Raw genomic sequence first — 21,490 nt, forward strand, 5'->3', positions numbered from 1 at the left:
TTCTAAGTTCTCCCATTCTGAAAAAACTATTTTTTAATTTTTTTCAGGAAGCGAGAACAACTCTCTTTACCTGTACTATAAAGGACTTTCTAAGACTCTGCTAACTTTTAAGTTTGATACAGTCAAGAGTGTTCTGGACAAAGACCGAAAAGAAGATGATACAAATGAATTTGTTAGTGCTGTGTGCTGGAGGGCACTGCCAGATGGGGTGAGTTTTTATATCAGTTTTTTCACCTTGGTGTCTCATATAATGCATTGTGTTTATATATAAAATATACATAAGTTTAAAATATAAATTGTTTTTATAAGTTTAAAATATAACTTATGTCATATACATTTTCTTTTTTGCTTAGTATTGCATCCCAAAAGGAAACAGGCATTTTAGAAAGTAGTAGTTGGAATGTCACTAATGGAACAGTAATTGAAAAGTCACTTCATGCTGACACAATGTCTCTCCTGTGTACCCACAGCATCATGTGCATACCTCTGTTACAGCATATCACATTATCTCTGTATCTCTCCTATAGGACTGGAAATTTCTCCAGAAAACACACTGTGTCTCATTTTCCTTATTAATCACATGCAGTGTAGGCTCAATAAATATTCAACTGAACCTGGTATTATATTAGGAGGGAAAAAAAATTGATGTAGGAAAAGGAGAGTGGCCTATATCTATACCTAATTAAATACTATTTCAGGGCAGAAATGCTCTCTACAAAATACATTTATACAAGAATATTTAAACACATTCAGTTTCTTAACAAGAAAGTTGCACTTCTAGGAGCCCAAAAAAAAGCTTCCTAAAACTTATCATTTATTTATACATTTTAAAGTACAAGCTTGCTCATAAGTTATATGAAGAAATAATTGTTTTTATTGTCTTGATTTTGTAAACATTAGTCACTCATTAATGTCACCTTTTTTAAAAAGTAGCTTTTTAGGTATTACTTGGTTTTATTTTTGACACACAAAAAGTTCTACTTGATAGGTACTTTAAGACATCTGAGTTCCAGGTACAGTTCAACTTTAATTAGGTGTATTCAAGCTATCTTGTTTAAAGTGCTGTTACTCAACTTCAGTTTTGGTAATGGCAGACTAGGTGATTTGGAGCAACCCTCCCTCTAAGTAGAACTAGAAAAGTTAGACCAAGTATATGCATTTTAAAAGTCAAAACCTGTTTTAAGTCATTGGAAAGTAAACAAGATAGAAAAGAATTACCAGTCTAGGAATGTGAGCTTGGCTTTTGAGTATTCTTTTCCCCAGGAGCATTTGCCAATTTTGGTGGGATGGCTAAGAGCGCTTATGGTAGCTTTGTGGGGGCACAGGGAGTGGAGTCTAGTGCTTACCACCACCATACAGGTGAACTTACTTTCGTTTAGGACTCTCTAGTCTAGGGTAAACTAGTGGGAGATAAGCCCCCAGTGATTTTGCAATTCAACTTCAGATCATATCAATCCTGAATAAATTGAGGTGATCTTGGACTGCTAGTGTTCACAGATGCAAAATTTAATCCTCTCTGTAAGAAGGCCTTCTGAAGAAGATCATCTTAGAATTTTATTTTTTTCAAAATTGCAAATATAACAACTAGGACACAATAAAAAATAAAAGATATAGGAAAAGGCAAAACGACATGAATAAATTTAGTATAAACATTGGACAATAGAAACAAAATCCCAGCAGCTCTGGATATTATCAAACATAGCCTGAAAATAACCATGCTGACAAGATGAAAGACAAGGTCAGAAATTTCAATTGCAAAATAAAAAGTATTTCTAAAATGAAAATTCCAGAGCTAAAAAAATATAATTACCAAAATTAAGAGCTTAGTGGATGGGTCTAGTGGAAGATAAGTCACAGTTGAAGAGAGAATTAGTGAACTTGTAGAAAAGTTAGAAGAAAATATACAGAAAGAGGCATGGAGAGACAAAAAATGATGGGAAATAAAGAGGAAACAGAGGTTGAAGTAAGAAAGTCAAACATATTCAATAGGAGACTAAAAGGAGGGGTGAGAAGTATTGCAGCTGAAGCAGGTATTAGAAAGGATTATTGTTGAAAGCTTTACAAAATTAATGAAAGACATTAAGGTAGAAATTCAATAAGCCTTCATACCCCAGAGAATAAATGACTTGAAACCTACATTGTGAGTAGAAATGTAATATCAGATCTGGACCTGAACAGATCTAGGCCTGCCTGAAAATCTGACCTTGGGTCTGCCTTCTCATAGCACTCTTCTGTGGAAAGAAATTAAGACAAATAAGGAATGTTATGTGCTAAGAGCTAGTTACCTCTTAAATTTACTATGAAACCTCATCTGTAGTATTGTCTCTGGACTGAGAGAAGTGTGAGTTGACATATTGGCTTTACATCTATGTAACGTGGACAGTGTAAGACTGGCAGGAGACCAAGGCACATCTCTGTGTTGAGGTGAACCACCTGCACCGCAGCTGTCCTTGGCAGCTGTGCTCACTCTGTGTGGTTTGGGGAGAGATCCAAGAAGCTACGCATGTGAATGGTTGCTTGGCCTTCCGAGTTTGAAGATGCTGTGCATGCTGAATATCCTATCTTGTATCCTTCTATAAAGCTACCTAAGTGCTAGATTAAAAGTAATTGTGTCTGATCCTGTGACTCCTGGTGGGACACATCATAGTACAACTGCTGAAAATAAAATACAACGGGGGAAGGCAGAGAAAAACTGTCTTCAAAGGATGAGTTAATTAGACTGACAGCCAGCTTCTCAATGAAGCAATAAAAATCAAAAGATAGTGGAGCCAGATCTTCAGCGTGTGAAGGAAAATACCTGCCAATCTAAAATTCCATATCCAGTGAAAATCTCTCAACACAAAGGTAAAATAAAGACATTTTTAGATGAATAAAAATGAAGAATTTGCCACCAGCAGACCTACACTAAAGAAAATTTTAAAAGTTATTGCTAAGGCAGAAGGAAAAAAAAAACAGTGCAGAAGATGAAAGTAAGAGATGCAGAAAGGAATGGAAAGCAATAGAAATGGTAAATATGCAGTAAATCTAAATGCATGTTGACTGTATAAAGCAAGGATGTCCTGTTGGACTTAATACACGTATAGAATTAAGTGCTTGCCAATAATAACAAATCAGAAGAATAAGTGTAATGTAAATGTTCTCAAGTCCTTGCTTTGTCAAGGAAGGTGGCAGAAGTACTAAATAATATTAGACTGAAAGGATGTATATTGTAGATCATAGGATAACCTCCAAAGTAAGTTCTTAAGAGTATGCTGCCTAACCCAACAGCAGCAGCATCACCAGGGAACTTGTTTATTTAACAATAAAAGATTAAAAGTTCTGTAACTCACTTCAGTATTGTTCCAGATTTAATTTAAGTCTGACTTTTATAGAACGGTCACTTTGATTAGCCACTAAAAAATAACTTCATTTTCTTATTTTAGATGAGGTGGGTGTGAGAGGGTCCTTTGCTCATTTATTCAGCAGATACTTAGTATGTGCAGTCATAGTTCTAGATACTGAAGATAAACTCTGAACAAAATTGTAAGAAAAAGTTCTGGCCCTCTTAGGAGACTTAGAATTTTATGTGCTGGAGGAGACCCCCCCCCCCCAAAAAAAAAGAAGAAGACGAAAGGAAAAAAAAAATATATATATATATATATGAAGGTGACAAGTGCTTTGGAGAAAAACAAAGCAGCAGAAAAGTGGGATAGGGCATGCTGGAGTAAGGAGTTGTAATTTTCAATTGGTGATGACAGAATGCCTTAGTGAGCAGCTGAATTAGAGCAAAGACTAGAAGGAGATGAAGATGTAATCCATATTTAAATGTAGGAGAAGAGTATTCCAGGTGCAGTAAACAGTTCAGAGGTCTTGAAGTAGGACTGTGATTAGTGTTCAAGGAACAGAAAGAAGGCCAGTGTTGCTGTACTCTCGTGATCTAGGTGGGGAGTAGTATATTATTTCAGAGCAGCAGAGAAGAGCTGTTTCAATAGAGCATTGTTTACCATTGTAAAGACTTTTGTTTCTCCTGGGAGTTGGTAGCCCTTGTAAGATTTTGAGCAAAGTAGTGATACAATCTGACTTAAATTTTTAAAAAATCAGTTTGGCTGATTTGTAAGATGAGCAAAAAAAAAAATAACAGGCGTGGTAAGATGGGAGTTTGACTGGAGTGGTTTTAAGAAGGAAAGGGAAGGGTGACATTGGATATGGTGAAGTACAGAGAACTGTTTGGGAGAATAAGAAAAGAGTACCATGTTTAATCTCACCTACATGTCTTTTTTAAGACATGAAATCAGTAGCTGTCTTTAGAAAGGCCAAGCATTTCATTGTCTTTCTATGCTTTATTTCTATCCTACCTAATTAGTGTTTGGACATATATTAGTGGTATATCAAATCTACCGTATGAATGAACAGAAAACATAAAACTCTTCAATTAATGATGGTATAAAATTGCATTTATCTTTGTTACCATTTATGGTAGTGATTTAGTCATAGGGAGGGAATGAGAAATTAAGAATGAGTGGTAGAGGGAGAGGCACAAGTACAAAGAGATATATTCTCTTAAGACAGTATCTCGATTTTACAAAAATTTAGAATATTTTCCTGCAGATTAAATTTTTGCGTAGCCTTGTTCTTTCTTATAATCTAGACGCATGTATTTTTCTTTTTGGCTATGTCTGGCTGAAAATGAACTAGCAATCTCAAGTCCTGTATTGAGTAATCAACCAAGACTATGTATAATTTCTGCTCTTCTTATTTCTGCCATTTTGCATATAAATTGGAAAGAATGCTATACACTGCCCTTTTTTGAGATGTTGGTCAAGTTCATTTTACTGGGTCTCTCCTTTCATTTCAGTGTTGTGGAAGTTAAGAGCATGCTTCTCTCCCACCTTTACCTTCGCCATGTGGTCTACTTTTTCTTCCAGGCTTACAGTATTCGCTTTTAATAACTTCTGTTTAAAGACAGAAAATATGTCTAAAGTTGTTTCTTTTAATCTGAGGGACAGTACTTTGTCCTTTCTCTTTTTCTTTCTTCCAAATACTTTCCCTGTGTCTTAAAAGCACTTTTATTCAGTCACTTTAGGGTTTGCTGACAGTCTTCTGTCCTTTGTTCTTTAGCTTTGTTTTGCAAAGGTAGTGCCTCCAGCATTTCTACCATTAAAGTGCCAACCTCTTATACCACATTTAATTTTCAAAAGAGTTTTAAGATAAGTTTTATTCGAACTGTATTGAAAATACTTTTTTTTCAGAAGAATTTTTTAATTTTACAACATAGGTCCTCTCTAACATACTTAGAAATGGTAATAGTTAGTCTATACTAATGAAGAATGTAGAATTCTTCATTTTATATTATTTTAATTCATTTGAAGATATTTTAATTAAACTTTAGTAATTTAGAATTATTGACATACAGATATTCTGTTATTGCCTAATTCTTAGGATTTTAACCCCCAAGAGTAAATGTTATTTACATTGCCTATTTCAGTATTTATGATTTTTCTTAAAAAAGGGGAAATTTATGAGAAATAGCTACTTAGAATACTACATATCACTCTACTTTTATTTAGGCTTTGGAATTTAATTTCCCCATTGGTTATTTTTAAAAATATAGATGAAATGAGCTTGATCATATGTTTAACTTGCTGTAATAAAAGAAATTTAGTGCTTCATTTATTTAAAGAAGCAATTGTAAATTCTAAACTGTGTACTTGAATGTGTTATATCCATATATGATTGAACATCCAAATACAAATCCATTTGAATAATTCTACAATCTTTGAAATAAGTGTGGTTTGCTTTATTTCAGTATACGGCAGTCAACTCTATACTTTTGAATATAGAGAATGGTGGGCTAGTAGACTACAATTTCAATTCATTTTGTGACTCTACTTCCTTGAAAAGTATCCCATAATTTATTTTAACCTCTTGTTTCCAGATATAGTAGCATTTGCTGTCTGATACTTATTGGACACAGCCATTTTCTGTATCATTAAAGTTGTAATCAACAGTTTATATTAGTTCTAGTTTCAACCTTTCTTTCCAAAATATTATATTTACTCACAATTTCTAGCAAGTATTAATATGGACTAACATAAGATTTATTTCTTCCTTCCTTCCCTCCCTTCCTTGTAAAAGGCAGTAGTGAAATGATTTGGATAATTCATTAACTAAGTAATTATCCTTAAACTAATTTAGAGTTGATTGAAAGAAAGTTTTTTGCAGCTTTACGTTAGGAGAGTGTAGAATCAGAGTGAATGTCTCTTCAAGTGCATTGGTGGAGAATAATTGATCATCTTGGAACATTGTCTCTTAGGTTTCAGGTTTTGTTTTGTTTTTTTAATGATTATAGTAGCTTGTTACTGAAAGAATCAATTAGAAATGAATACATGTGTGTTTTAGAGAATTTAGAAAAATGAAAAACATGAAAATATCTGTTATCACTTTTCCCAGAAATAACTAATATGAACATTGTAATTAACCATGTAATTTTTCCATTCATAGGGACTTCTTTTACCCAAAACAATGAATATTTTATATATTATCATGTATTCTTTACCTTTTGCCTTTGTCATTTCCCAGGTCTAGATATTTTGAAAAGAGTGTTTTCAGTGGTTCCATATTATTCTAGTCTAAGGATTTACCATAACTGGTATACCGTTGTTTTGTTGAAGATACTCATGTTTACTTTTTACTATGAATAATGCTTCTTGAATATTTTGGCAATAAATCTTTAAATTTCTAATTAGTTCTTTAAAAAAGAACTTGAGATTTATTTATTTCAAGAAAATGAATAGCTTTAAAGTTTTTGATTAAAATTGATAGATTGCCTTCTAGGATAGGCTGTTTCCTTTTGGTCTTGCACTGAATAAGTCCAGGGATTTCAGTTTGACCATGCCCGTAAAACATGGAATATAAGCCAGTATCTTTGCCAGTTTGAAAATATCTTGTTAGTAAAATAATATTTTTTAATAATTTGTTTCCATAAACAATTTTCTAAAACATTTTTTGACTTTTTACAAGTTGTATGCTTACATACTGAGAACTGTATTTTTGTTTTTGTTTTGTTAAGAAATTCTTGCTTGAAAAGGAAATACTATGCACCTGAAATATTGTTTAATAATTATAGTCCTTTGGCAGTTTGGTATTAGTAATTTATATCTATTTCATAAACTCCTACACCCCATATCCACCTTGAATGTAATGCTACAAAGCAAAGGTAAATTTGGGACAATATATTTGTCTTACCTTTCTTTGTCATCACTGCTTTACTCAGAGAATGGAAGTTAGATAAAGGAGATTATGTATGTTCTATATCTGTGTATCAATTCTGTGGCATAACTCTTATCTGAAACTGTTGGAATGAAATATAAATTGATTCAGAAATGCAAATTACTTTCTGTCAAGTGATCATGTCTGTGTGAAGGGACACCATATTTTTGTTGGAGGCAGACCTTGAGTCCATGGTGACTCCCGCCAAGGCTATTACATCATACATCATTATCCAGTTTTAGGTCGCCAATTCTAAATAGATATCTAATGGTAAAAGGCAATGCTTGTAAAGGACACTTAAGACTCTCATAACTCTTCAAAAGTGACAAATATGTATATATAAAGTGGGTTTGGCTTGAAATACTGGGAGTAATATTTAAAGTTTCTCTAACTCAATAGTGAAGGAGTCAGGATAATGATTTCTGTTATCTCCCTCCCTTGAAAGCAGCTCCAGCAAAACTCAGCCTGGGAATTTGTTAACAATGTTATCACTCATACTGTACAAAGTTATAACTGTATTAGGCAAAAGCATCTTTTTTAGTCATATAATGAAATATATTCTTTCTATTCTTATTTCTAATGAATAAAACTTTATATAATGAAACATTTATTGTAAAGTGTTTTTAACTAAAACTTTGTGTTCTTATGGAGATCTTCTTTTTTTACCTAAATCTCTCATTTATCTTGTTTGTTGCATAACTAATTACATACTAGTTTTTGAAACCAAGGAAATGCTGGAGTAGGGGTGAGGGAGACTTCTAATACTTAAAACTCAATGGTAATATCAAGACTACATCAATTTAAGAAAAATAGTTTTCCTGACATGAACATTCATGGGTACCTATGTAACTATTTCATAATTACCATTTTAACCTTGGAATATAACCTCCAAGCTTTTGCATGTTTTCGAAAGCAACAAAAACATTAAAGTGTGTGCTGCTAGGGAGGAACCGGTATTTATTATTGGTCCTTCCCTCTCTCTATTGCATTTGTGCTGTTTTACAATTCAGTCTTTTCTCAAAAAGACTTACATATCTATTTTCCAATTTATATATGCTTTTCTCCAAGAGATAAGTGTCCCCCTCTGACTTAGTAAACACTGTGTATAAGGCATCAGATTGTACTAAACTAGGGAAGCTAAAGTGTATGTGTAAAGCCAGTCTGCGTCCATTAAAATGCAGAAGGCATCTGTGATAAAATTTATCAGTGATTCTCAAACCTGACTGATCATCAGAATCACTTTAGAATCTTTCAGAATATATATATATAACAAAACAGTTCTCTTCTTTGACCCCTGAGTCCATACTTTGCGGAGAGGAAGGGAAGAGAGTAGAGATTTGTATTTTGAAAAGTTCCCCAGGTCTCTGTAGAAAATTAAATGAACAGTCAAGTTCGGAAACAGATGTTTTATGTTACCACTGGAGGTTTGTACACATAGTAACCAAGAGGCAGTAATGGTTCTCAACCATCCCTTAAAGAGGGAGTAATTGTAATCATGAATACCTAATGTCTGTTAGATTTTGCTACTCCCTTATCCTTTTCAGGAAGAAACACACAAAAGAGTAAGATTATGGTCTTTTTTTCTTTTCTTTAATTAAAAAAAAAGCTACCTTTAATATGTGTTGACTTCCCACACTTACAAACCGTTTCTCATCCTCAGTTCTTTAGTGAACACTGAGAAGGCAACATAGGAGCTTCTTTTTCTTTCTTCTCTCCTTTCTTCATTTCTGTTTCTTTCCTTTCCTTTTATCTTTCCTTTCCTTTCTTCTCCCCTCTAGCCGGATGGTTTATAACACTTTAGAAATTTTCCTGACTGGAAGAGGGCCAATCTGAATGAACTCTTGTCTGTCCTGGGCGTGGAAGGAAAGAAGATTCTGAGCATGGACCCTGACTTCCAGGAACACTGTGGCTCGCATCTCCTCCTAAGTGCCCCACTCTTCCCTTAGTGTCCAGACTAGAGTGGGGTGGGGAAGTAGAAAATAGAGGAGACAAGAAGCTTGTGGAAACCTGAAGCAAACCTGTAATTTATTTCTTCTCTAAATTACATTAAGTGTAAATATTCCTTAACCTAATGTCCACCACTGTTTGGACAGTTTCTGTGAAACATTTGTTGCATTAGATATTTTATGGTGAAAATGTAATGAAATCAGCAAAATAATTTAGTGGGTCTATAAGTTGACATTTTAAATATTTCATTATTTTCATTTTTATATGTACTGTAATGGAATTTGACCTATATTAGAATGGTTCTTATAATTTTTTTTTCTTACTATATACTTCTTTAAAAATAGCATTTGTCCTTCTGAAGTATGCCAATTTTGAAGAATAGAATGGACACAAATCTAAGCTACTTGGTTCTGGTTTTTGTTTTGCCTTTTTTAAGGGAAAAAATATATTAATTTGAAAGTATATTCTGAATTGTGCCATTAACTTATAAGTAATTTTAATTATTACCCCACCATGCTTAAAAGTGTCCAAAGTATTTTTGAAATGGGAAGGAATTTAACTTTGGTTTCTAAATGTTTGTCTTCCGACAATTCCTACAAATTTCCATAGCAGCAGTAGAAGGAAAGAGTAAATATTGTATATCATTTCCTTGACTTAAATGTTTTTAAAGAACACTACTTGAATTGGTTTCATATGTTGAAGTGTATGTGTGAAAGGCTATGATAATTCTTTTCTAATTGAATAAAAAATATATTTAACAGCTACTTAAAGCAGAATTAACCAAGGACAGCAGCTGCTTATGAGCAGAGTGTTTCCTGCTAATTCAAACTTGCGTCCTCTCTGGGGAGAAGAAATATATTTTTGTATTATCACTTCCACAATCTTGTGCTAATCTCTGTTGTTCTCATGACAGTCCCCTATATTGATGTGATCCTTAAAAGGGTTTGTACCTTTCATATCTCTTACTCCATTATATCTTAAATCCCATTTTATGCAGCATTTTCCCAAATAAAGCCATCAGAAGTTGACATTGGTTATTCCCAGAATGATAGAAAAGTTATTGCTGCTGAACATAGGAATAATTTGATTATGTACAAAAGTCAGTCTATTATAATAGTTGTGAAGAAGCCATTTAATTTTGTGCCTGTTCATATTAGTCTTTTTTTTTTATGTAGTAAAGATCAACTTTGATGAAAATATAGATTCTTTATTTGAACTGTGATAGCCAACCAAAAAATGAAGATGAGGCAGAAAATAAATCTAAGTCATTTGGTTTTAATGACAAAGTATTTATACATTGTCGAGAACTAAATAGGTAGTTAGTTATGGTTGTATTTGTCTTCAAGATCTTTGACTCTCTGATGAAAGTAGGAAGCTTTAGGGATAGATTGTATAGAAAGTCAGTCTGAATTCAAGATTCAGTTCCATTTTGTTAATTTGCTGTTTTAAATTCTAAGTATCTAGAGCTGTGGCTTTGTGATTCACCACATATCTTTGTGAGTTGCTTTCCAGAGATTGGGAGAGAAAAATAGTAGCAGTTGTCTTTTCTTTTAGTATATTTTTATTTCTCACAACATTCCAAACATTGGTTTATTTTAGGAGACCCAAGAGTTTATCTTTTAAAAAAAAAGTTGATAAGAATTATTATATCTCTCAAAAAAAGTCCTCTTGGATTGTATGGTAGTATTATCATGTGATAAATAAGAAATGAAATACTTTATTTCATGCCAGAGTATCTAAATACCTTTGCATATTTTGAAATAGGTAACTGGATATATATAATCCCTATTTTTAGCAGCCAAGAGTCATTTGTTTCACAAATCATACTCATGAGCCCTTACCATTTTTTACTAACCAGATTTGTAATTCATGTGGTAATCCTTGATGTTTGTACTAATGGAAGACGGTAGTGGTTCAGATTAATCCAAATGTCAACTAAGAATGGATAATTGATCTAGAGATTTATGTGGGTATTTACATTTAGAAACAGTTTTATTTTATATTTTGAAAAGAATAACATATAGCATGGTTTATGCCTCTTCCAATAAGTTAACCTTGGAACTTCGAAATTCAACAAAAATTTCTGTTTGTAAGGAATATTTTCATTTCCTCAAAGTTTCTGTTTTGTAAAGGATTAAGACCTTTTAATTCTATGCCTTTTACATTTTGCTGGATTTTAAAGATCTGACAACTGTTTTCCCTTCAGTAATGGAAAGGATGAATTATTGATAGCAAAATAAATTATAGCTGCCTTTGGGGGATTTAACTGGTCTCATTGGTAGGGAAAGCCTGGTTACCCTATAGATTTTATATTCTCCATAAGAATTTTAAAAAACAGTTTTCAGTCATTCTATAATGAAATAGCATGAAGAAAACCACTTAATTTTGACCAGTCTGTGCTGTTCTGTACATTTACTGCATGCTTTTGTTTGTTTCTCTTTTTCCTTTTCACTCTGTCCTTTCCAAATCATTATTTTAGGGATATGGAGAAAAAGGTCACTTTTCAAGGTTAATAACCTGGGGTTGTTTTTTGGAGGTTTTTGTTTTGCTAGTCTTTGTGTAAGTGTCATTAACTTTAAACTTACTCATCTAATACAACTAATGTAGAGGAAAGATTTTGTTTTGCTGATAATATTAGTAAATTGTTTGAAGGTGTATTTTTTTCTATTGGATGAGATTTATCAAAAACATAAATTACTTTTGAGCTTTTTATGTCCTGTTTTTTAAATGTAAGGGTTTTCATCAATCTAAGTTAAGAGTGAAACTATTGGCTCAGAATAGATGCAAAAAACCTTAGGAAAAGATTCTCCCATACAGGTTAGGTGGCCTGTTTCTTACTAATTGGTAAGTGGCAATTACTTTTTAAAATAAGTATGAGGTTTTGGTTCTTTGCATGAACAACCTGCATTTGAATTAATGTGCAGTTTTCTTTTATTATTCATGTTAAAATATACAGGTTGTACATCAGTAGAGTCAAAACAACTACAAGCTTCCTTCTTAGCCTTTTGTAAGCTATAAAGTAATGTCTGACCAAGCAGAAACTTATTTTCAGCATTTGGACCCTCTAAGTTCTGTTATATCTTATTCAAGAGACCCAATGACCTTTCTTAGCTCTCTGCATCTTTGCTTCACAGTGTTATGTATTTCTCCACTAATGAAAACTTTTACAAAGTAGAGAATAGGGAAAATTGACCTGTAATTCTGCCATGTGAACAGAACCGCAGTTAACATTTTGATGTTGTCCTTTCAGTCTTCAGCCTACAGTTTTTAGTTTTACAGTATTTATAGGTATATTTTGTATCTAGCATTTTCTCACCTTACATCAGGATATTAGTAGAAAGCATTTATATATACTACCAATTACTATTTGTCTGTTATTATTAAACACTCAGGCTGCCTCTAATTTTTTCTTGATTCTAAGTTTGTGTTGTTTTTGGACCAATTGTTTTTCCCCTTTTATCTTGTAATATTATATTTGTAATATAAAAATCCCATAAGTAGATAGAAAAGGGTTCAAATATTTTTTTAGCTTTTAATACCTATTATAATTTTGATTTCCAAAAAAAACCAATTTTTAAACTTCAGTTTCCTTTAACCATGCTAAAACTGGTTTTTGGGGACTGGAGATGATGATAAGATAAAGAGAGATGATTCATGTGTATATATGTATATTTTCATGGAGCTTAGTCTTTGAGATCTGATCTCTAGGTATAAACCTTGGTCTTGTCACTAGTTGTGATACCTTAGGAAAATTCCTTATCCTCTCTGAGTCTACTTCTTCATTTTTGAAGTGGGTTTTAATATGAATATTTAAAGTGTTAGGAAATAAATGAGATTATGTGCATGAAACATTTGTACATAGTAAGTAAATGGTAGCAACTACAAGTAATTAATGTGTAAAAATTGGGAAATTAACATTTGGGTATCTATCCTGTTTTGGTATTTTGCTTAGTATTTTGCATAAGTTATCCAAATCTATTCCCGGTATTTTAGGACAGGGAACAACATGTGCAAAAACTTGAGAATATGAGAATGCAGTGTGTTTGGAGACTGCAAGGACTTAACTGCCTAAGTGGAATGAAGTGAGAAATGGTAGATTAGGAAGAGTGATTTTTAAGGATCAATCTAGACTCTGTTAAGAACCTTGAACCTTATCTGTGCAACTGTCAAAGACTGTAGAAGAGTGATTGACTTCCATTTTTGATTTGTAGTTTTACTTTAGTTAAAAAAAAAAAAAAACACCACAAAGATAGTGCTAGCAGAAGTGCATACTTATAAGCTAGAATAGAAAAGCACTGCTGACAGGGTTTTACTTTGGTTTCAAAATTTGGGAGATAGGTTTGCGGTTAAATTGGGAAGATCTGCTGTTTCATTAAAGGAATGATGACTCTAGGTTTATGGCAATTAATTAAGCTTTTTTCATTTTAGGTAAGTCACTTAACATGTCTGAATTTCATTCCCCTGTTTAATTTGAAGGAGTTGTATACTAGATTTCTATTGCCCAGTGGCCATTTGTAAGACCAACTGTGCTTATAATAAGACCATATTGTTTATATGTAAATCAACTAACAAATCAAACCTTGTTTTACCTCATGTGTAGCAAACTTTCTGAAAAACTCTTTGGTCTGCATTATTTCTCTCTTGATTGAGCTCCTAAATGCACTTACAAATGGAATAACTGCTTCCAGTTCCAGGGTGTCCCTTAAGCGCAGGGAAGGAAATCCTCTGCCAGTTGAACATAACTCACCTCAGAATAGAAACTTTCTTGATGTTGAGAAGATGGGGCAAAAAGTTTACTAACAGCAATTTTCAAAGAAAAAATGAATTTTCTTTGACTATTTGTAGAAATTCTTATTGAGTGAATTGCAACACCTTCGAGGACTCTAACATGAATAGCTCTAACACGAGTATTTTACAGATAACAGTGGTAAGAAAAATAAATACATCATTAAAAAAAATCTCTGAAATGTTATGAATGTCCTTTGTTCCCACGGTCTTTACTAATTAATTCTTAATGTAATATTTCTGTTACTGTAATTAGTGCATTATTTTTTGCATTAACTTTGGCAACTTCACACCATCAGTGAATGTTCTGATAGACTCTTCCTGCCACAGATTAATAGAAAGTGTTGTATTTGAGTTTATATTGCATCTTAATAACATGTGTTTCTGTCATGTTCCTCTAGTGAAGAATTTCTGTTCTAATCACTTAGTATCTTAAAGAATTATCATGAGATGGAAAAATAATAGACTGATGCTTTTTTCTTTTCTAACGTCGCTCTGAAGTATTGATTGTACAACTTAACCTATAACCTGTAAAATGAAAGCCCTGATGCAAAAGTATTCACATTTTCTACATGTAACTAATAGTCTTTAAATGTTTGTATGAGTTAGCACCCTCCTCACTGCTCTGTTAATATTGAAATACTAAAAGGAATAGAATGAGTGGTAATTCTAATAACACTTTAGACGAGAGCTGTTAGTTGATGAGACTGACTAGTTTTCTAGGACTCTTTTCTTAAAGCTCCTTAGTAAATCAAATGTGTATATCAGATTAGCATTTACCACGTTTGATTACTCTTTATGGTTCTTTGGGGCTTTTTGGTTCCTCTAAGTACAAAAGTCTTAACTTTGGAGGTCCCTCTAAAAGCATATGAAAAAGTTTGTCATGTCCATGTAATTATTTTTCTAGAAAGAGAGTTTATTGCTTTTATTAGATTCCAGAAAGGGATAAAAACATTAGTAGTTAAAAATCAGTGCTAAAAGAATGTAGTCTGGCAAGTTGTCTTGAATTAAATTATACTAGCAATACCAATTATTAAAATTATAAATGTTTTTTCTGCCCTCAGTTTGAAGTTTACATTGATTTTTTAAAAATTTTTATTGAAATATGGTTGATTTATACTGTTTCAGGTGTAAGCAAAGTGATTGTTTCACATATACATGTATGTATATTCTTTTTCAGATTCTTTTCCATTATAGGTTACTACAAGATACTGACTATAGTTCCCTGTGCTATACAGTAGGTTCTTGCTGTTTATTTTATATATAGTAGTCTATATATAGTAGTGTGTATCTGTTAATCCCAAATTCCCACTTTACCCTCCCCTCCCTTCCCCTTTGGTAACCATAAATTTGTTCTCTGTATCTGTGAGTCTGTTTTTGTTTTGTGAATAAGTTCATTTGTATTGATCTCAGAGAGACAGCAGCAAGTGGTCTTGAAGCAAGGTCTTAGTTCCCTGCCTAGCGGTTGAACCTGCGTAGCCTGGGTGAAAAAACCAGGAATCCTAGCTGCTAGACCGCCAGTGGCTAGAGGCTAGAAGTAAAGTTCCCCTGGCTCTTGCCCCATTTGAAAAATGAATTTCTCAGAGGCAAAAACGTGAAAACAGGTACAAAGTTTGTTATAAGAGACACAGCACAACATGTGGGAGAGCAGACAGAGAAACCGTTTATTTATTTAAGACAGAAGCAAAGCAGAAATACACACCCTGAGAGAAAGGATGTGAGTATCCTCCCTAATGTGGAGCACAGTAAAGAGGTGGTTAAATCATTTATACAGGGCAGTTCTTCAGGGTCTTTGTTTACCTTCAGGCAATTATTTCTTTTTTCACACTTGACCTCCTCTAGGACTCTTTTTCCAACACGCATGTGCAGCTTTCTATTAAGATGGATTTCAGCGCACGGGACTATGGCAGGTTTGACAATACTTATTATGGGGTCGTGCCCCTCCCTTTTTGACCCCCGAGGAACCTTTCTGCACCTGTGCAGTCAGGGAGGTGACAGATGTAGTCACCTTATCTCTTCACTCTAGCAGCTCAGCTCCTGCCCCTACCTTCGTCCTTGTCTAGGGAAAACAAAGCTCCAGTTTACTCTGCTCGCACACTCCAGCTGTGCAGCCCAGGGGCCCATCTATTGTCTACCTCGATATCATTTTTTTAGATTCCACATATAAGTGATATCATATGATATCTTTCTCTATCTGACTTACTTCACTTAGTATGAAGTTTACATTAAATTATATATATCTAGACAGACTTAAAATGAAACAAAGAAAAAGTCACAATAATTGTAATGAAGCTCTTTAATTCTTTCATTCTTTTCCTCTACCTCTTCCAGTCTCGATTTGTGTTATCTATTACTTTCTGAGAGAGAAACCTTAAGTAAATCACTTTGCCTCTGTTTATTTGTTTCCTCATCTTGTATAAAAGTAGATAACACCAGATTTACTGCCTTTCAGGGTTGTTGTAAAACTCAAATGAGATTTTTGGCTGTGAACAGACATTTTAACTCATATAACATTATGTTTATTCATGGTACATGTGTCACATATAGAACAGAGCAGTTGTAAAGAATTTCACATTTTGTGAATACATAATTAAAAAAAATAACTCCATAAAAATTGCTAATAATCTGCATATTCTCACAAATAAAAAGCAAGAACAAGTAAATAAGATCATAAAAAAAATCTTTTTTTCCTCATCTAAGATATTAAATCTGTGAAAATAGGTTTCAACTTCGATTACCTGTCTTCAAAGGTATATTTTATGGTGTTATGCCAAGAGTTATTAATATAAATTTGAATAAATATAAAACATTTTAACTTTTAACATGAGCTTTGTAGGAAGAATTGTTTATAGTAAAATATCTGAATTTGAAATAAAAGGACTGTATTTATAATTTGTGTCCTGTCTTACAGTTTGTTGATTATCAGTTTGCCTGGTGGTAGATTCTACAAGTATTTATACAGAATATAAAAAAAGGAATGTGAAATAAATGTGTTATATAGGTAAAAAGTAACAAAAAAGGATGTTGAGCTATTTATTTATTGGCTTTTTTATATACTTGCTGTTTTTGTAAATGGAAAATCATTTATTGTTGTGCACATAATTTCCTTACTAACTGCTCTGCATTTTCACATGTTTTTTAATGTAATAATCTTGAAAACAAAAGATTCTTCCTTGTGAAACTTAGGTCAGTTGTTAAGAAAATTCAGCAACTATACATTTTGCATGAGTAGTTAGTTACACACATAATTTTTCAATAAGAGTCTTTTTTTCTGTTTAAGTACATAAGGTTCCATTTTCATTCCTCTCAAAACATGTAGGACATAGTAGGGACATAGTAGATGTCCATCTGGGTGGTTTCAGGAAGGGGTTGTTATTCCCTTCCTCCACCCAACGCCATGAGAAGGTTTCTCAATATTCTCTCCAGTCTTTCCTGATGGGGTTCATGGAGGAGAAGTTTGCAAGAGGATTCTACCCCCTCTCCCCACAATGTTTACAGCAGCAGGGGCCTCACATGCTCCTAGCTACCTTGTAGCATTTTGTTAAACATGAATCTCCCTACTTGGTTATCCAACTGTTTCTATGCCAGGTAAGCACATAGTCTATAGCTGCCAGTTTCTCCTGATAATAGCTTGTGCCTGGGACTCAGTTCTCTAGTAGTTTCAAGAAATGTCCTTAATTTGAAATTGTCTAGCACTTGTGAGCACAGGAGCAATACTCTTTCCAGGTTCCTCCATCTCTCAGCTCAGCTTTCTAGTTTTTAATACTCATGTCTACAGATATAAATAAATATAAGGGGTTTTTAATAATCAGTTATCATAGACTTGTATTCTTGCTCTTTAAACCTGTGTATTGTCAGCATATTTTGAAACTATGTTAAGAGTAAATATACATTTTATTTCTTGTAACATTTTAGAGATGATTACTTTTTTCAAAATATCATTTATAATATATATCCGTCTATCACTGCCACCCCCCATACCACATAAAATCATTCAATCTAGTAACAAAAGAAATGCCAATTACAAAAGGCAATTCAGTCTCTGAATTGGTAGTGGCAATGGAATCATCTGTTCGAAATTAGTTTTCAAATGAAAGTCTCAATATAAATTTAGCCAGGGGCAAGAATTTTAAACATGTGAGGGAAATATTCAGGCTATCCAGAAATTGTGATGTGACATGGTCTTAACCTTTAGGAACTTTTTAGTCTCAAATATTTAGTGTTTCTATAAAAGTTTGCCATATTTTTTATATGCAGCTGACAGGTGTGAAGACATTCATGCCAATTTGGCATTCTACTTACAAATTGCTGTAGAAATTCTAATAATATAGGCTATTTCTATGGTTTACTATATCATAGAAAATGTTGGATTAATTTTCTTAAATTTTATTAAGTACAGTCCCTTTGGCATTTTATACATTTAAAATCAAATTTATTCAAGTACAAAGTTTTAACCATTAAAAACTGGAATCTTACAAATGTAAAATCAAGTTTTGGTATGTAATCTAAGCACAAAGGCGATCTCATTGACTTTATTTAATATATCTTGAATCCATCATCCACTTCTACCCCTGCTACTCTGCCACTTACCACTAGTTCAGACTTTCATCATTCCCTGCAGTTACTTCTCAGTAGTCCCAGGCTCATTTCCCTACACTGCTTAAAATCCTTCAATAGTGTCGCAGTGGTTACAGAGTAAAACCTAAGCTTCTTGATGTGACATCTGACATCACCCTCTTGCATCAGGCCCCCCAGCTACCTCTCCATCATGGTCACCTGCCACTTGCATTGGCATATTTTATACTCCAGCAACATTGAACTGCTTATAGGTTCTCAGACACCCCTGGTGGTTTTTTTGTGTGTTTGTTTGCATTTTAACCTCTGCGCCTTTGACTTTCCTGCTCACTGTGTCCAGTTACCCTTTCCTGCACCTCTGTTTGTTACATATTGTAATGTCATTAGACTGGACAGTGCTGAGTGTATAAAAATAGTGGCGTGTTTATTGAGTGGCTGACTGCCATTTGATTGACCTAGCCCTACCTTTTGCCCATTGTTGAAATGATTTATATCATATTTCTAATGGAAGTATGCTTCAAATTTTTTGAACACTTTTGGTGACAGGGAGCTCCTGATTCATAAGGAAGTCCATTATATTTTTTTCTTAGCTCTAAATCTTACAAAGTTGCCCTATTAAGAACAGCTCTTATCTTTTTTTCCCATCACTTTGTAAACAGTAAATATCTCTATCTGTGTAATGTTCAAGAACTTGTGGCTCTGTGTACAATAAAGGTCAACATTTGCTGGATAATTTTCATTGTGTTAATCCACTCTTTACCTTGATTTACTTGAATTTACTTGATTTACTTGAATCCTTTGGGGATATAATGTCGCTTGAAAAAGTAAGCAAAGAGTTCAAAACTGCATTCTATTAAGTCGTGCTGATTTCATGTACTTTGCACTTTCATGGACTAGTTTAAAATGTGGGAATAGGAGACTGAAAGAAAAGAGAATAAGACAATTACTAGTATTATGTAAACTACACTAGTATAGGTAGAAACTCAATATTGTCTTGCATTCCATTTTATTTATTTTAAATTCTTATATATTTCCATTTGTAAGGTTAACTTTACTTCTAAATTTCTGTGAGCCACTTGTATAATTCAAATACCAGTACTGAATATAATATTTTAACCAAATAAATTTATATAGCTTTGTAAAAGTATTACAAATAACCTTTACATGTATAATCATTCTTATGGAACTCAAAAGCTTTCATAGGTTGAAAAGTCTTGTCCTGTTTATCTTGGTATTTTGTTGGCTTGCATGGGATCTGGTAAATAGACACTCAGTGAATTAAAACATACAAACAGATGAACAAGTAAATCTTTTCTCTCTACTTCCCTCTCACCAGCCCCCTGACCAAAGGTAGAAAGATGCATATTTCTCCTTTCTCTGAGTTCAACATTTATAGACAGTTTCCTGTATCTATGGTAGTGTTTTTCAAAGTATGATCTACTGATCATCTACTTCACAATTACTAATTACCTGGGATGTGTATTAAAAATGCAAATTTTTAAACACCAGACTTCCATTAAGCCAGAGTTTCAGGTAGAGACCCAGGAACCTCCATTTTTTGTTGTTTTTTCTTTTGCGGGATGCATAACTTTCTTTTTATTAAAAAGCCTGGAATTACGTGGAAGAAGCAGATTTCCATTCCCTATGCAATGCCTTGCTCTCATCTGTGGAAATTTATGGAGATCCAATAGTGTTTTCATCTGGGAAGAGGGGAAAAAAGAAAAGTGTCTTCAGTGAGTTTCTAACAGTGATCACCACAGACCTGTTTTTCATTTCACAGGAGTAATTAGGTACTATCTCAGACCCTTCCAAGAGCCACATAAAGGAGGCTTTCCAAGGTTCCTTTGGAAGTTGGTCACTTTGGAAGCTATAAAGACCAACTGTAAGGGAAACATTGGGTAATAGACTGGGGTTCTTAGTGATCTCCTCAATGGCAGAAATAAAGGCTAGGACATTCTTGTAGTGTTTATGGTAAATCAGGATCTTAAAGCTGGAGTCAAAGATCTGTCTCCCAAAAGGCATGCTTACATTTAATCAGCCTAATTTGACCAAATGTTTACCAATTTATTATAAAGAATATAACTCAGAAACAGCCAAGTAGAAAAGATGCATAGGGAAAGGTATTGGTGGGGGTGGTAAGGTATGGGGCTTCCATGCCCTCTCTGGGCAAGCCATCTTCTCATCACTTTCATGGATTCACCAGCCCAGAACTTCCAGAACCTCCATTTTTAACACACTACTCATGGAATTCACACATAATAAAGTGTGTACGATACTGTACGGTATCAGTTTTTGAGCTTTTTCCCTCTTTTTATATTTGCCTTGTGAATATTTGTTGAAGTTAACAAATTAGATTTTATCTATCTTTTTTCTAATTATCGTTCAAACAATACTTTCTTTCAAATATCTCCTATATTTTTCTGTTTTCATTCATTTATGCATTTCATCTCATTCCTGTTTCTTCTTTTACTCCCACCCCACAGATTACTTCTAATCCCTTTATGTCCTTAATCATTTCACAGAGGAATAGAGTTAAAAATTGCTTATTACCTTTAACTGATGTAGAAAAGTTTCTTTCAAACTCAATATTTGCATGTAACTCCAACTTGTGTATTTGGCCATCATTAAAAATTAGGGGAGAGACATTTAAAAAAAAATAAAAAATAAAAAATAAAAATAAAAAAAAAAATTAGGGGAAAATTTGACAACTGTATTACCTGAACTTATCAATTATTTTATCTTTTTCACTCGAGACACCTTTATCTAGTTTAAAAATTATGTTGCCCTCACTATTAAATGTGATCCTTAAAAAAATCCAACTCCAATTATAGAAAAAAATACAGTAGAAGAACTGATGCAAGAGTAGCTCAGATTTAAATTTTGTAGTAATTAATTAGGAAGTCAGCCTTTAAAATAAGTATAAAGTAATCATAGA

General features: G+C 33.3%; 1 protein-coding gene across 5 annotated transcripts in view; it reads left to right on the top strand.

Moving 5' to 3' along the window:
- The window catches only part of COP1 (COP1 E3 ubiquitin ligase), a 238,793-nt gene that overhangs the window by 184,003 nt on the left and 33,300 nt on the right, over positions 1-21,490 (top strand). For all 5 annotated transcript variants that reach the window (XM_057729123.1, XM_057729128.1, XM_057729125.1 and 2 more), the window contains one exon: positions 48-208. In XM_057729123.1, the coding sequence (XP_057585106.1) occupies positions 48-208 (161 nt within the window). The remainder of the gene's footprint in view (positions 1-47; positions 209-21,490) is intronic.

This window comes from Hippopotamus amphibius, chromosome 3, assembly GCF_030028045.1.
Source record: "Hippopotamus amphibius kiboko isolate mHipAmp2 chromosome 3, mHipAmp2.hap2, whole genome shotgun sequence".
Classification (NCBI taxonomy): domain Eukaryota; kingdom Metazoa; phylum Chordata; class Mammalia; order Artiodactyla; family Hippopotamidae; genus Hippopotamus; species Hippopotamus amphibius.